Source organism: Pyrus communis, chromosome 3, assembly GCF_041283825.1.
Source record: "Pyrus communis isolate YQ-2024b chromosome 3, ASM4128382v1, whole genome shotgun sequence".
Taxonomy (NCBI): Eukaryota; Viridiplantae; Streptophyta; class Magnoliopsida; order Rosales; family Rosaceae; genus Pyrus; species Pyrus communis.
The window spans coordinates 19660657-19673636 of NC_142567.1; the positions used below are offsets into that span (position 1 = coordinate 19660657).

At 37.0% G+C, this 12980-nt stretch overlaps 2 protein-coding genes across 2 annotated transcripts; both read right to left on the reverse strand.

Annotated features, from left to right (window-relative positions):
* Positions 1–988: 988 nt before the first annotated feature.
* On the reverse strand, positions 989–2659 carry LOC137716522 (2-oxoglutarate-dependent dioxygenase 19-like). The gene is made up of 2 exons (XM_068455980.2): positions 2323–2659; positions 989–2020 (listed from the first exon to the last, which is right to left on the reverse strand). Exons 1-2 carry the CDS (start codon positions 2569–2571, stop codon positions 1208–1210), a joined length of 1062 nt encoding a protein of 353 aa, XP_068312081.1. The 5' UTR covers positions 2572–2659; the 3' UTR covers positions 989–1207.
* A 7570-nt stretch (positions 2660–10229) lies between these two features.
* LOC137714359 (uncharacterized) lies at positions 10230–10661 on the reverse strand. Its single transcript, XM_068453596.2, has one exon. The coding sequence runs from the start codon at positions 10659–10661 to the stop codon at positions 10230–10232; it is 432 nt and encodes a 143-aa protein (XP_068309697.2).
* Between the last annotated feature and the right edge of the window lie 2319 nt (positions 10662–12980).

Genomic DNA, 12980 nt, shown 5'->3' on the forward strand with positions numbered 1-12980 from the left:
TCAAGCAGACTCATCAGCTCGAAGCAACGAACTTGGGACCTCCCACTTTTTTTTTATTAGGAAGCCGTAGTTCTTGCCCATACCACTAACTACTTGCTGTGATTCACCAACATTTGAATTGTGAGATAATCAATGACATAAGGAAATGAAAGCAATCGGGCAAGTACATTGTCACTTTTAATTGTACGCTCTTTTCTTTTAACTAGATTTTATACTATGATTTTAAGTCCTCGACATATAATAATATACAAGGCAAGCACATGGTTAATTTTACAACAATTAATGTAAAACTAATGGAATTGATAATCTAATTAACAAAATGTACGTACGGCATATCTAACCTCTAACGGAATTTGATTACGGGGAAGCTGTACCACAATCCGGTGATGGCCAAAAGCACGTATTGATAAGTTAATTAGAAAACTAAACAATCTGTTACTCTTTTCTCGTTTAATGAGAGATAACTTAGGAAACTGTATAAATTCAACTCTACATTATCAAGTTGTTTTGTTGTACGTGTATATATATTTGGAGTGGGCTTGGAAAACTGAAAACCGAAAAAAAGGACTGAACACTGTACTGAAACTGAGAAAGACCAAATCAAAATTAGAAAACCAAACCAAAACTATTGGTTCAATTCCGATTTTGATGGTTCAAAACTGAATTGAACCAAATATATACAAATTCATATTTTATTTATTTATTTGTTTGTTTATTTATTTATATTGAGTATTATTTTCTATGCTCAATTTCAAATCAATCATTGGCTTAAAAGACCAAATATATTGAAAGCCCCATCCCCTGAAAACCGAAGCCTATTTTAAATCGAAACTGGCTGCTAGTCTGCGATGTTTGATAATATAAATATTAACGAAAATTTTAAAAAAAGTTTTGTTTTAATGAAAAATGATAAATAAAGGTGTAGTAAATAGTACTAGAAAAAAGTAAAAATATGGATTTTCATTAAAAGTGAATAGTACCGAGAGTGTTTCGTTAAAACTCCTTAAATATTATTGAACTAAAAGGCTGTTTGGTGCTAATAGCACATCAAGCCAACTCCGATATGACATGATCATTGAAACAAAAGAAGAGAAATTTAGACTAAAAACAGTTCGAAGAAAAAGAAATCAAAAGGAAGCTGCAGCTCTTTCAATATGGTTGAGATCGTTTGAAGTGTGACCAAGCCATGGGACTGTATAAAGCTCAGTTACGCTAGTATGTGATCAAAGGTGGATTTCATGTAGTTCTTGCCGCTCTGTTGAAGCTGGATATACTCCTTATAATTCATTCCAATGTATTTCGGAGCTTGGCCTTCTTTTTCCAATAACTCCGGTGCCGGTGCGATAAGTGTATCAACAGATGGTCCATGTGGTATGGCAATAGATATCCTCGTAGCTTTGCTGTTCACAGTTGCCCGATGCATCACGCTCTTGTATTTGCCATTAGTAAGAATTTGCATTTGGTCAGCGAGGTTGACAAAGAAACCGTTGGCAGGGCCATTGACGGTGAGCCACTTGCCGTTATGTTCAACTTGGAGACCATTCATCTCATTCTGGATAAGGAGGGTGACAAGGCCATGATCAGTGTGATGTGGTATACCAATTGCATGTTCTGGCTGAGGGCAAGGCGGATAGTAGTTGGCGGCGAGCATTTGTAGGCCGCGATCCATGTTCATCGCATCATGTATGTAGTTGGGCTCCAGTCCCAAACTTTCGGAGATTGCACGTGTTATCTCCAATGCTACTTCTCTTGTTCTCTTGCTGAACTCCATTGAAACCTCACTGAAGCAAGCCGGTTTGTAGAGGGAGTAGAACTCGGGATGTACTCTCACCTTGAAGAAGTCCCTCCAGAGAAGGACTTTGTCTAATGCAAGATTGTAGCTGGTTCCGTACTTAAACATCTCCAGCACATCATTTCCGGATTTGAACTCCTCCTTCTCTTCGTCTGGGAGGCTGAAAAATCCATGGCACGCGTCAATCATCCCCTTCATTAGACTCTCTGGGACTCCATGGTTAATTGCCTGCAATGAATAATCGTGATCATGATTAATTAGCTTGCTTCTGTTTTTTTTTTTTCGAGTAATGCTATGCTTACTACATTTTTCATACCATATTTATCCCACCTCTCCAATAAATGCGCATATGGGACTGATCTCTATTAGAGAGATGATACAAATATTTTATTGAAAATGTGACAAAAGTATCATTTTTGTTGTTTTCTTTATCAAATTGCTACAAGTAACTCTAAAACACTAGCAACCGTCACTCAAATATTTCTCCTAAAAAATAACTGAAGTAGTTAGTACTTAGTTAAACTACTTACAATGAAAAAGCCCCATTCTTGGCAAATTTTGATGAGGTTGTGGACTATTTTGGACCGTTGATCAGGAGATCCGGAGGTGAGAAGAGACATATCAACTATGGGGATTGCAAATTCGGGATCGTTTGGATCTGCTTCATCGTTGGAATTTATGTTGAAGGCATAAGCAGAAGGAACAGAGCTGAGAGCGGGTGATTCCGCAAGTGATTTGATGCTCTTTACATCCATGGTTTGAGTAGCAACTGGAGCCATACCTTCAAATTTCAAGGACTCGGAGAATATTATGTATATCAGAAGAGGATGAGTAAAAAGAATATAGAGATGAAACTTTTGTGATGATAAATGAAGGAAATGGTTCCTTTTTATAGAGCTAGGTAGACACTGAGAAGCTGGAACGTATGTCATCAAATTTCTCGTGTTCATAATCCTTATTATAAATCAACGTGTATGTTGTGCAGCCCACCTTTTACGAAAGTTATGTATGGCGATATTTTGTGGTGAGAAGTAAGGGATGAGGATCTTCTCCGGATTTTGTTTGTGAGGATTCTCATATTTTATTTGTTCATCGTACATTATGCGATTAGTTTTTGTTAGGCACTATATTTAATTTTAAATAAAAAAATCAAAATAATTTCTGATCGCATGATGAACGATTATCGCATAAAATTTAATTCTTAGGATCATCACAAAAAGGGTACAAATGGGGTCCAAATCCAGAAGTCAGCCTTAGGAATCACTAATTCATTTGGTGTCGGTGGCCAACCATCTCATACTTGCCGAGATAAACAAATAACATTGAAATGACCAGTCTACAAGAATTAAGTAGTTTTTTTCTTTTTTTGTTTTGATAATTTAGCTATCTAATTATTCTACAATATATTTAAGTACTAAACTAATCAATTTCAAAATGAAGTTTCTGAGATGAATGATGGGTCTATAAGAGTTATATAATAGGTCTACAAGAGTATCCAATCAGTTTGATAATCAAAGATCAGTTCTTCCTTTTCAACAATGTTTTTTATTTTAAAAATGAGGAAAACTGATGACAAGCCACGATTATCCATCATTTTTGGAGGAAGACTCACAGAGGCATTTCAGCCTCTCCTTAGCCACAAGTCTAGCTTCCACACCAGCAACGGGTTTCAAACCCACGATTCCAGAAGTCCTCGCAAGTCTTGAGAGCGCCACCGGCATCACCCATATTTTATGCAAGTCAAAATATCAATCATATTTTATGCAAAAATGTTATTCTCATCATCTAGTTGTATCATTACTTATATTATTTTTCTAATAAAGATGAGATTCACATGCGTTGGCAGACCCACCTCTATTAGATATATGATACAAGTGTTGGTACAATATTATGGTAAGTGTAGCATTACCCATGGTCTTCCATGACATGATGGCTTTTAACTTAAAATATAGCTATAAATCAACGTGTATGTTGTCCAATCCACCTTTTATGAAAATTATGTAGGACAGAGATCCCAACTAGATCCCCCCACCAAGTCTTAAGGATCCGGAGATCTAGACTTTTGAAAATTTGATTCAACTGCTACAAATTATTTTTAGAAGGATTCCCTGTTTTTAACTGTTGGATTAAATTTCAAAAGTTCAGATTTTCGGATCCTTAGAATATGATAGGGTGAAATCTGGCTGGGATCTCTATCTATGGCTATATTTTGCGCTCTCAAGACTTGCGAGGAGTCCTGGAATCGTGAGATTCCTGCGGGTACACGACGTGGGCAGGAAATTAAGCAAGAAAGCATGGTCAAAACTTATCAGCCCACCGACATTGGAATATATATGAGACTGTCTAAACTAACACAGCAAATTTGGCAAGCACATGGTTGCGTCGTTCAACACTATAAAACAAAGCAAAATCGGCAAGCAAATGGTTACGTCCTTCAATGCTACTAATATAAGTTAGTGCTATCCACATACTCATTTGTATTTTTTTATACACTTTTCTCAATTTTCGACGGTTGAATTGAATGAGTTAAAGAAAATTAATGACCAAAAATTAGTAAGGGTGTATAGAAAGTAAAAAAGAGTATGGATATAGCACTTCCTAAATATAATAACATAGGTTAAATGACAAAAAACTATCTCAACTATTGGTCTCACGACACTATCATACCTCATCTTTTAAAATTGACAATGTCATACCTCATCTTTAGAATTTGGTCCAATGCTATACCTTCCGTTAGCTTGGCTGTGAATTTCTCAGTTAAATGCTGATGTGGGTTAATTTGGGATCCACTTTTTATTAAAAAATTAATAAAATATTCAAAATAACAATGTACCCTTAAAGAAAAATAAAAAAAAATAAAACCCAAACACCCATCTTCCCCGACCCCTTCCCCTTCCTTGCAACCCAATTCCAAAACCCAGATCCTTTCTCCTTCTCCTTCCCCTTTCCTGCAACCTCCGACCCCTTCCCCACCCACGTCACATTTCCCCGCTAAACCCACCTCTCCCCGCCCTCCTTGCAACCTAAACCTGCCAACCCGGTCCGAAAACCTGCATTCACAATCTCACTTCCCAACAAAACTGTGTGGATCCAATTTGCCAACTTGAACCAAGCCACCGTGAAGCCAGTGGCGGTTCAGAAAGTGAGTTCAAACGAAGAGAAGAAGAAGCACTACCAAGGGGCCCGACAAAGACCGTGGGGCAAGTACGCGGCAGAGATCCATGATCCAAACCTTCAGCTCTCTGATGCGTTCCATCTCTCTCTCTCCTATCTTTCTCACCTTCACCTTCACCTTCATTCTTCACCTTCATCCATTCGTCACCTCCATTTTTCACCTTCTTCCTTCATCCATTCTTCACCTTTTTATTTAGAAAAAAATTTGGACCAAAAAAACCCAGATTTTTTTTTTTTTTTGTAACGAGTTTGTCGGGCCTGGGGATAAGGTCGGCGAGGTGACGAGGATGTAGGGCCTGGTTCAGTGGGGTTCGGCACGGAGGATCGGCGCTGAAACTCGAGAGGTTTTTGCAGATTTCTTCCAAGGAAGCAACTTTGGAGATCCTAGAGGGGAAAGGTTTGTATATGATGGATTTTGAGGAGTGGGTCTTCTCTATTCGGCCGGTGGTGGCGATTGTTGGTGTTGTTGGTGTTGCCTAAGGCTGGCTTTGACGTCTCTGAAATAGGAAGAGCAAGAGGAAGAGTGAGATTGGGGATTTGGGTCTGTGGGTTCCTTTGGGTCAGAAGGGTCCTTTTGGTCAGATGGGTCGTCGTCGAAGGAGGATTTGGTGTAGAAGAGGCGGGTGAGAGATGGGTTCGGATTAGGAAGAAAAAGGGGAAGAAAGGGTGAGAATTATAGGGGGGGTGGGTCCCACATGTTTTAACATAAAAATAATAAAATAATTTATTTTAATTTATTAATATTTTTATCCACTTGGCTAGGAAGTGGGTCCCCTCTCAAGCCACGTCAGCATTTAATAGAAAAATTAACAAACAAATTGACAGAGGCATACCATTGGACCAAATTCTAAAAATGAGGTATGACATTGTCAATTATAAAAAATGAGGTATGATAGTGTCGTGTGACCAATAGTTGAGATTTTATGTAATTTACCCAATAACATATAAAAATTCATCCCACTTACTGAATCCAAGCTACTTTGGGATTTTTTTTTAATTTTTTTAATTTTTTTTTTAAGTAGTGCTATTCACACACCCATTTTACCTCCCACAAACTCTTTTTAATTTTTTCTGGTTGATCTTCTTCAATTCATTTGATCTGACGGTAAGAAATTAAGAAGGGTGTGTGAGAAGTAAAAATAGGCGCGTGGATAACACTCTCCAAAAAATATCTTTCTAGAAATTTGTACCCAAAAAATAATTCTTTCCAAAAATTATATGAGAAGTGCAAAAGAGACTCCAAAAAGTGGGACTCTCTATAGATTCTCTGCCACCTCCAGTGTTCTAAAAATTAACCTAGGTGCTCAACAGCGGCTGATCGCCATGAATTCACCAAAATCGTTCAACAAGTCAACTAGACTATTAGGCGGTGCCTAGACGGCCTCCTGGGATGGCTAGGCGGCCTCGGCAACCCCCAGGCGGTTCTGTAACTCAAGAAAAAAATATCACTGCAAAGGTAGCCATCATGTTGCTGTGCCTATTCCCTCCTCTATGTACAAAGAAGAGGAGTCGACATAAAACATTTGACAAGAGAAGAAGCGAGAGTGGGAGAAAGGGAGCTCTGTAAAATCTATAATTGCGTAGAAGAAGAAGTGCGACAACGCAAAGTTTATGTTGGCTAGGGTTAAAGTTAGAGATTTTAAAGTTGGCTGATAGTTCTTTTAAAATTAGGGAATAAATTTTTATTTATTTATTTGTTTAATGTGAAAACAAGGCTCAATCCTTTTTTAATGAAAAGTAAGGCCCAACAATGATTAAAACATATTAGGCTAAGAAAAAAGGGAAGGGATCCGGAAAATATGGACCATTGAAATTTGATCAAACATCTAAAGTTATTATAACCTTTAAAATGGGCCCCTGTTTGTAGCCATTAGATCAAATTTCAATGGCCCAGATCTCCGAACTTGGTGGATTAGGAGGAAGTGATCTGGACAGGATCCCATTCCAAGAAAAAATGTTGCAAAACCAAAAGAAATATTCCTCAACTTTTGCACATAAGTCATATTTTATTTTTATTTTTATTATTATTATATATACATATATGTAATAAATTTACTTAAAACAATCTATATGTTACTTTATTTTGTAATCTATGTATTTCAGTACAATTATATATTTTTTAAAGTATAAATGAGCATTTGTTTATACGATTTTACGTAAATCCTCCTAGGCCCCGTCTAGCGCTAGTCTCTAGGCCACCGTCCGACTAGCGTTTAGCGTCTTTTAGAACCTTGGCCACGTCATATTTTTGGTACGATGTTTAATAATGTTGGCATGAGAAGAAACGTTAAACTGTCAGGTGACATTGAGTCCATAAAAAGTCTCACTTTGAGAGAGTCTCTTTAGCATTTTTCAATTTGAGAAATGCTAAGAATGCTCTCTCAAAAGGTGGAGTCTCTAGCGACTCTTTGTCACCTCATGTTTTTTATACAATATTTTATAATGTTGGCACGAGAATAAATGTTCAATTTTGAGGTGATAGTGGGTCCATGGATAGTCTCACTCTGATTATCATTTCTCAAATTAAAAATAAAATTAAAATATGGAATCTACAAAATATTTTATTCATCATTTACAAAATGGGGATCAAGGTCTAAAATATCGATGATATCGGAAATATCGGTAGTCCAAAAACACGGAAATTTCAATGGAAATATCGGGATATTATCGATATTGATAAAAATTGAATAGAAACCATGGAATTTTTTATTGAAACTTTGCAGGATGTTTATTTAGTCAATTATCTATTAGTTTATCACAAAAAAATTAGAACGAAATGCATTGCATGATGGATTTAACTGATTTAAGTTGATTATATAGCGAGCTAGCAAACATTGTGAGTGTAGAAAATATGTAGTAATTAATGAAAGAAATTTATCCTAGATAAGAAATTCATCCAAGTAATTAATGAAAGAAATTTATCCGAGCTAGCAAACATAAGTGATATGGTGGTCAAGGTGTTGAAGGAGTAAAATGGGAGGGGTTCGAATCCCCATGGTGTTTTTTTAAATATAGAAATTTATCCTAGATAATAAATATTAGCTTGCAAGCCTTGTAGACATCTTAACGACCATATAAATATTACAGGCTGAATATGTAATCACAAACACATCTGTAGCGAGTTGGATAAGGCCCTGGTGCGTGGTTGACAAAGGGAGGGATTCGAATCCTCTATGCACAAGATTGAGACTTCTCAGCATTTTTCAAGTATTTTTGGGTTTCATCTCGCGATTATCAATAATATCGCGATATCTTGCCCAAATATATGCATTCAAATGCTAAAAATATCGTCTCCGATAATATCGATATATTGATGATAATTTAGTGGATAAGTGTGAAAATATCACCCTCTCAAAAATTGCCGATAATATCGATATTTTAGACCTTGATGGGAATTTAATGAAAGCCCTTTTCAGTTTTATTTTTAATTACAAGGGAATTTTTGGTGGAAAATGTCCATAATGGATAAAACATTTTTTTATTTACTCTTATGTCATTATTCCATTTATTATGGTGGGTCTCACAGTGATGTTTATATTTTTGTCTAATGCTTGAGTTATTGTATGTAATTTTACACAGTGCTGTTGTGACATATTCCCCACTTGTTGCATTATTATTTGCTTTTTCAACTTTTGATTATCTGCTTTCAACTCTTCTAGGCTTCCATCATCTTATCTTTGTTGTGTAGTTCTTCTTCTATTAAATTGTTCCAGTATCGATCATCTCCTTCTTCTAGCTCTGCTTTTTTTTCATTATCTTCTTTTATCTTGTAATAGATATCTAATCATTCGAAAAATTAAAAAAAAAAAAAAAAAAAAAAAAAAAAAAAAAAAAACCTAATTAGGTGACCAATGCAAGTAATTAATTAATCATGAACCCTTTTTTTATTTTTTTTTTTATATTTATTTTATTTTATCTATGATCAGTTCCATATTAATTGAAGCTAAGTTGCTCATTTTGTATGGTCAATAACCGTAGAGCAGTCCCACCGTGGGAAAGGCTCCCCAGGCTATCCACTATTTAATCCACCTAGTGAACAATAATTGCCCTTAATGAACAGTAATTGCCTTTTGCATCTTCATCCCTACACTTGAATAGCCCTGGCAACAGGTAAATAAAATAATAATATTTTTTACAATTGTTTGGAATTTCCTGTGCACCTCTCCACTCCCTCACGTCACTCCTTCTCTTTCCACTTATCTTTCTCACTTCTCTCCATTTTTCTCTGAAGTTCCTCTCTCTCTCTCTCTCTCTACACTCTCAGTCTCTCTAGAGCTCCAAAAGCTCTCACCCAATTTCCTCTTCGAAAATTAAACAAAACAAATTTAAGTAACATGAAATTAAGTAGCATGAAACAACATTATACAACATTAAATTAAATTAAGTAACATGAAACAACATTAAACAATATGAAACAACATTAAATTACACTAACCAACTTACAAATTATACAACATAAAAAAAAACATTTAACAACATGAAACTTAAACAATATTTTTAAAAACATTTAACAACATAAATCTTAAACGACTACTCCATGCTTCTTTTGGCCCAAAGATGTGCAACAAGATCCTATTGTAGGTACTTGTTTGTGGCACGAGAACGTATCATTCTATAGCGCCTCATGTACTCATTTATAGATACTACCAGTTCTTGGATTGAAAGGCAAATTAGGCCCATCATATATTTTTGCACCAGCCCTTCTTGACCTATTTGGATCTTCTTGGTCGTCATCGGACTCTCCATCAATATACCTATCTCGCTCATCCTCCTCATCCTCCACTATCATATTGTGTAATATGATGCAAGACATCATGATGGAGTCCAAATTTTCTCGACTCCACCCTCCTATTGGTTTGCTAACGATCTTCCACCGTGTTTGTAGAATACCAAAAGTTTTCTCAACATCTTTCCGGTATGCCTCTTGGTGTAAGGTAAACAACTTTTCTACGTCATTCCTAGGGTTTGGAATTGCTTGGGCAAGTGTTGCCCACTTTGGGTAGATGCTATCTGCCAAGTAATACCCCATATTATATTGACGGTTGTTGATGTAGTAGTCAAGTTGAGGTGCTTTACCTTCCATCAAGTTATTGAAGAGGGGTGAACACCCAAGAACTGTAATGTCATTTTGGGATCCAGGGACTCCAAAGAAAACATGTCAGATCCATGTGTCATATGAGGCAACCGCCTCTAGCACAATAGCTGGCTTTCTCGACCTTTCGTTAAAGCCTCATTGCCATTCAGTGGGACAGTTCTTCCAATCCTAATGCATGCAATCTAATGACCATATCATGCCCGGAAACCCACAGTTTTCAGCTTTGCGAAGGAGCTGATTCAGATCTTCTTGATTTGGCTCGCACAGGTACTCGTCTTTATAAACCTGAACAATTGTGTCACAAAATTGTTCAAGAGTATCAAGGCATGTAGACTCAGACATACCATGGGTTTCATCCATCGAATCAGCTGGGGAGCCATAGGCCAGCATTCGAAGTGCAACAGTAACCTTCTGATGAGGTGAGAAACCATGGCAGCCTGCTCTGTCTCCCTTTTGTTGAAAGTATGGATTGACCTGCTGGACATCATGAAGTAAATGCTTAAAGACATAACGCCTCATCTGGAAGCGATGTCTGAAATCCTCTTTTGTGTACATTGAGTTAGGGTTAAAGTAGTTGTTCATCACATTGGCATGCGACATCGCTCTATTTCGTGGTTTGTAAGAGCGACCAGCAATAGAGCCACCCCATTGAGGTTGTTCCTCAGTTGGCTGACACACCATGGCTGCAGCCATGGTTGCTACTCTATTTTCTTTGTTGCGCCTTACTTCAACTTCTTCATCAGACTCCTTATCTTCTTGTCTCATTTAAGCCCATTTTGCTTCCAATTTGGAATTGGATGAGGACTCCCAGTTGGAATCCGAAGAGGATCTAAAGTTGGAATTTTTTGCAAACTTGAATTGAAAGAGATTGAATTAAAATAAATTGAATTCAAAGTTGTGTGAATTATAGCCCAATATCCACTCTATTTATAGCAAAAGAAAAATTAAAATCCAACGGCTAGCTGACGTCAGCATGATGTCAACTACTAATGGCTAGCTGACGTCACTTAGCCATTGGATTTGAATTTAAGTTGTAGTTTTTAAATAATAAATTATGTTTGGCCCTATGGCCTTTGGTTGGAGACGGTTTTTTGTGGCAGGGCTAATACGAGCCCTATGGCCTTTTGGCCCTCGGTTGGAGACGGAGGCAAATATGGCCCTGTACTGTTCATTAAAATATTAATTCTTTTAGGGCCAGAGGGCTAAAACGAGCCCTCTAGCCAGCCCTGGGTTGGAGATGGCCTTAGTAGCTCCACTATTGCACTTCTTTTGGGCCGGAGAGGTTCTCGTAGTCACAGTCAAGCAGACTCACTAGCTCAAAGTATCAAACTCAGGATCTCCCATAATTTTTTGTTTTATTCGGGAGCCACAATCCGCACCCTTACTACTTGATCACTTACTGTAGTTCGACCAACAATAATTGACGATATATAAAATGGACCTGGCTTCTCTGCCCTCTCACTTCCCATACACTCTCATCCCCTCCTATTTGTGCGGTCACAGTTAAGCCACATCAACATTTTATATTACTATTGCTTTTTATCTTATTATCTCTATAAAAAAAATCAATATAAAATGTTGACGTGACTTAACCGTGACCGCACAGAATAGAAGGGGATGGAAGTGTATGGAAAGTGGGAGGGCAAAGAAGCCGGGTCCATATAAAATAATCTCACTCACTCTTTATAAGCAAACGCAAATTCTCTTTTTATCCAATGAATATATATATATACTCTCAACACGTGTTATTGATTTTTTCTTCAAAAAAAAAAAAAAAAAAAAAAAACACTAATGTTAAGTTTGATCATTGTTTATAGGTGCATGTAATCCACATGTGTTTTGTTATTAATTAAGTCATGTATTTTAATTCTTTTTTTTTTTTTTTTTCGTTTGAGAAACTTCAATGGTACAAAGAAAATTTTATTGATTAAAAAAAAAATAAGTTACACTTAGTCAAGGTCAAAAAACAGAAACAACAAAAAAGAATACACAAAAAAGAAGGAAGGACATAAACCTTACTCTTCTAGAAACAAAAACAAGAAGGATACAAAGAAAAGATTTTGGGGGGGGGGGGGGGGGGGGGGAGGGGACATGAAACCTAACTCTTCTAAAACCAAACCTAAAGTTCTGAACCTGCAAAACAAGTCGAACAACACCATAAAGTTAGAAGAAAAAAAAGTGAGACAAACTTGGATGCCAAGATGCACATTAATTTGAGAAGTGGTAGCCAGGCAAGCCAACATAGTCTGAAAACAAAGCAGCATGAGCCCCCGATAGGGGAGAATCATGCAATGTTAAAGATGAAGAAGACAAACTCATGTTAGCAAAATTGTCTGCAACAAGATTCCTTCGTGATATATGTGGGATGTGTAGAAAGTCTTTTTCCGAGTGCGATCCAAACAAATAGACCATTATGTACAAAGTGGCCAATGAGGATCAAAATCAGACGATTGAAAAGCAGAAACAACACTAGAACTATCAATTTTCAACCAAAGACAATGTCAACCCTGATGATATGCAAACTCTACACCATTAATAATTACTGATAATTATGCACAAAAAAAAAAAAAAAAAAAAGTTGCAATGACCATGGCAATTCTTGAAAACTCCTCCCCAAGCAGCAGAATCGGGGCAGAATCGGGATTTCCTTTAGACAAATCATCTGTATTAAGCTTTATCTAAGGAAACTAAGGAGGAGGCCAAGGGACATATAAAAAAAAGTTGGTGCCTAACGAGGGATAGGTCAAATCCCCAAGGAAGAAATGATTCGAGGGTCAAACCTTGAGGTAACCAGGAATAAACTTCCCACCATACTCCTATCCCTCTCTGCCTCCTAAGTTCTCCAATGCAAGGGTCTTGACTCCGTTGGGGAGTGCTAAATGACCTTGCTCACCGACCTTTTGGAGCGGACTCAGCAAC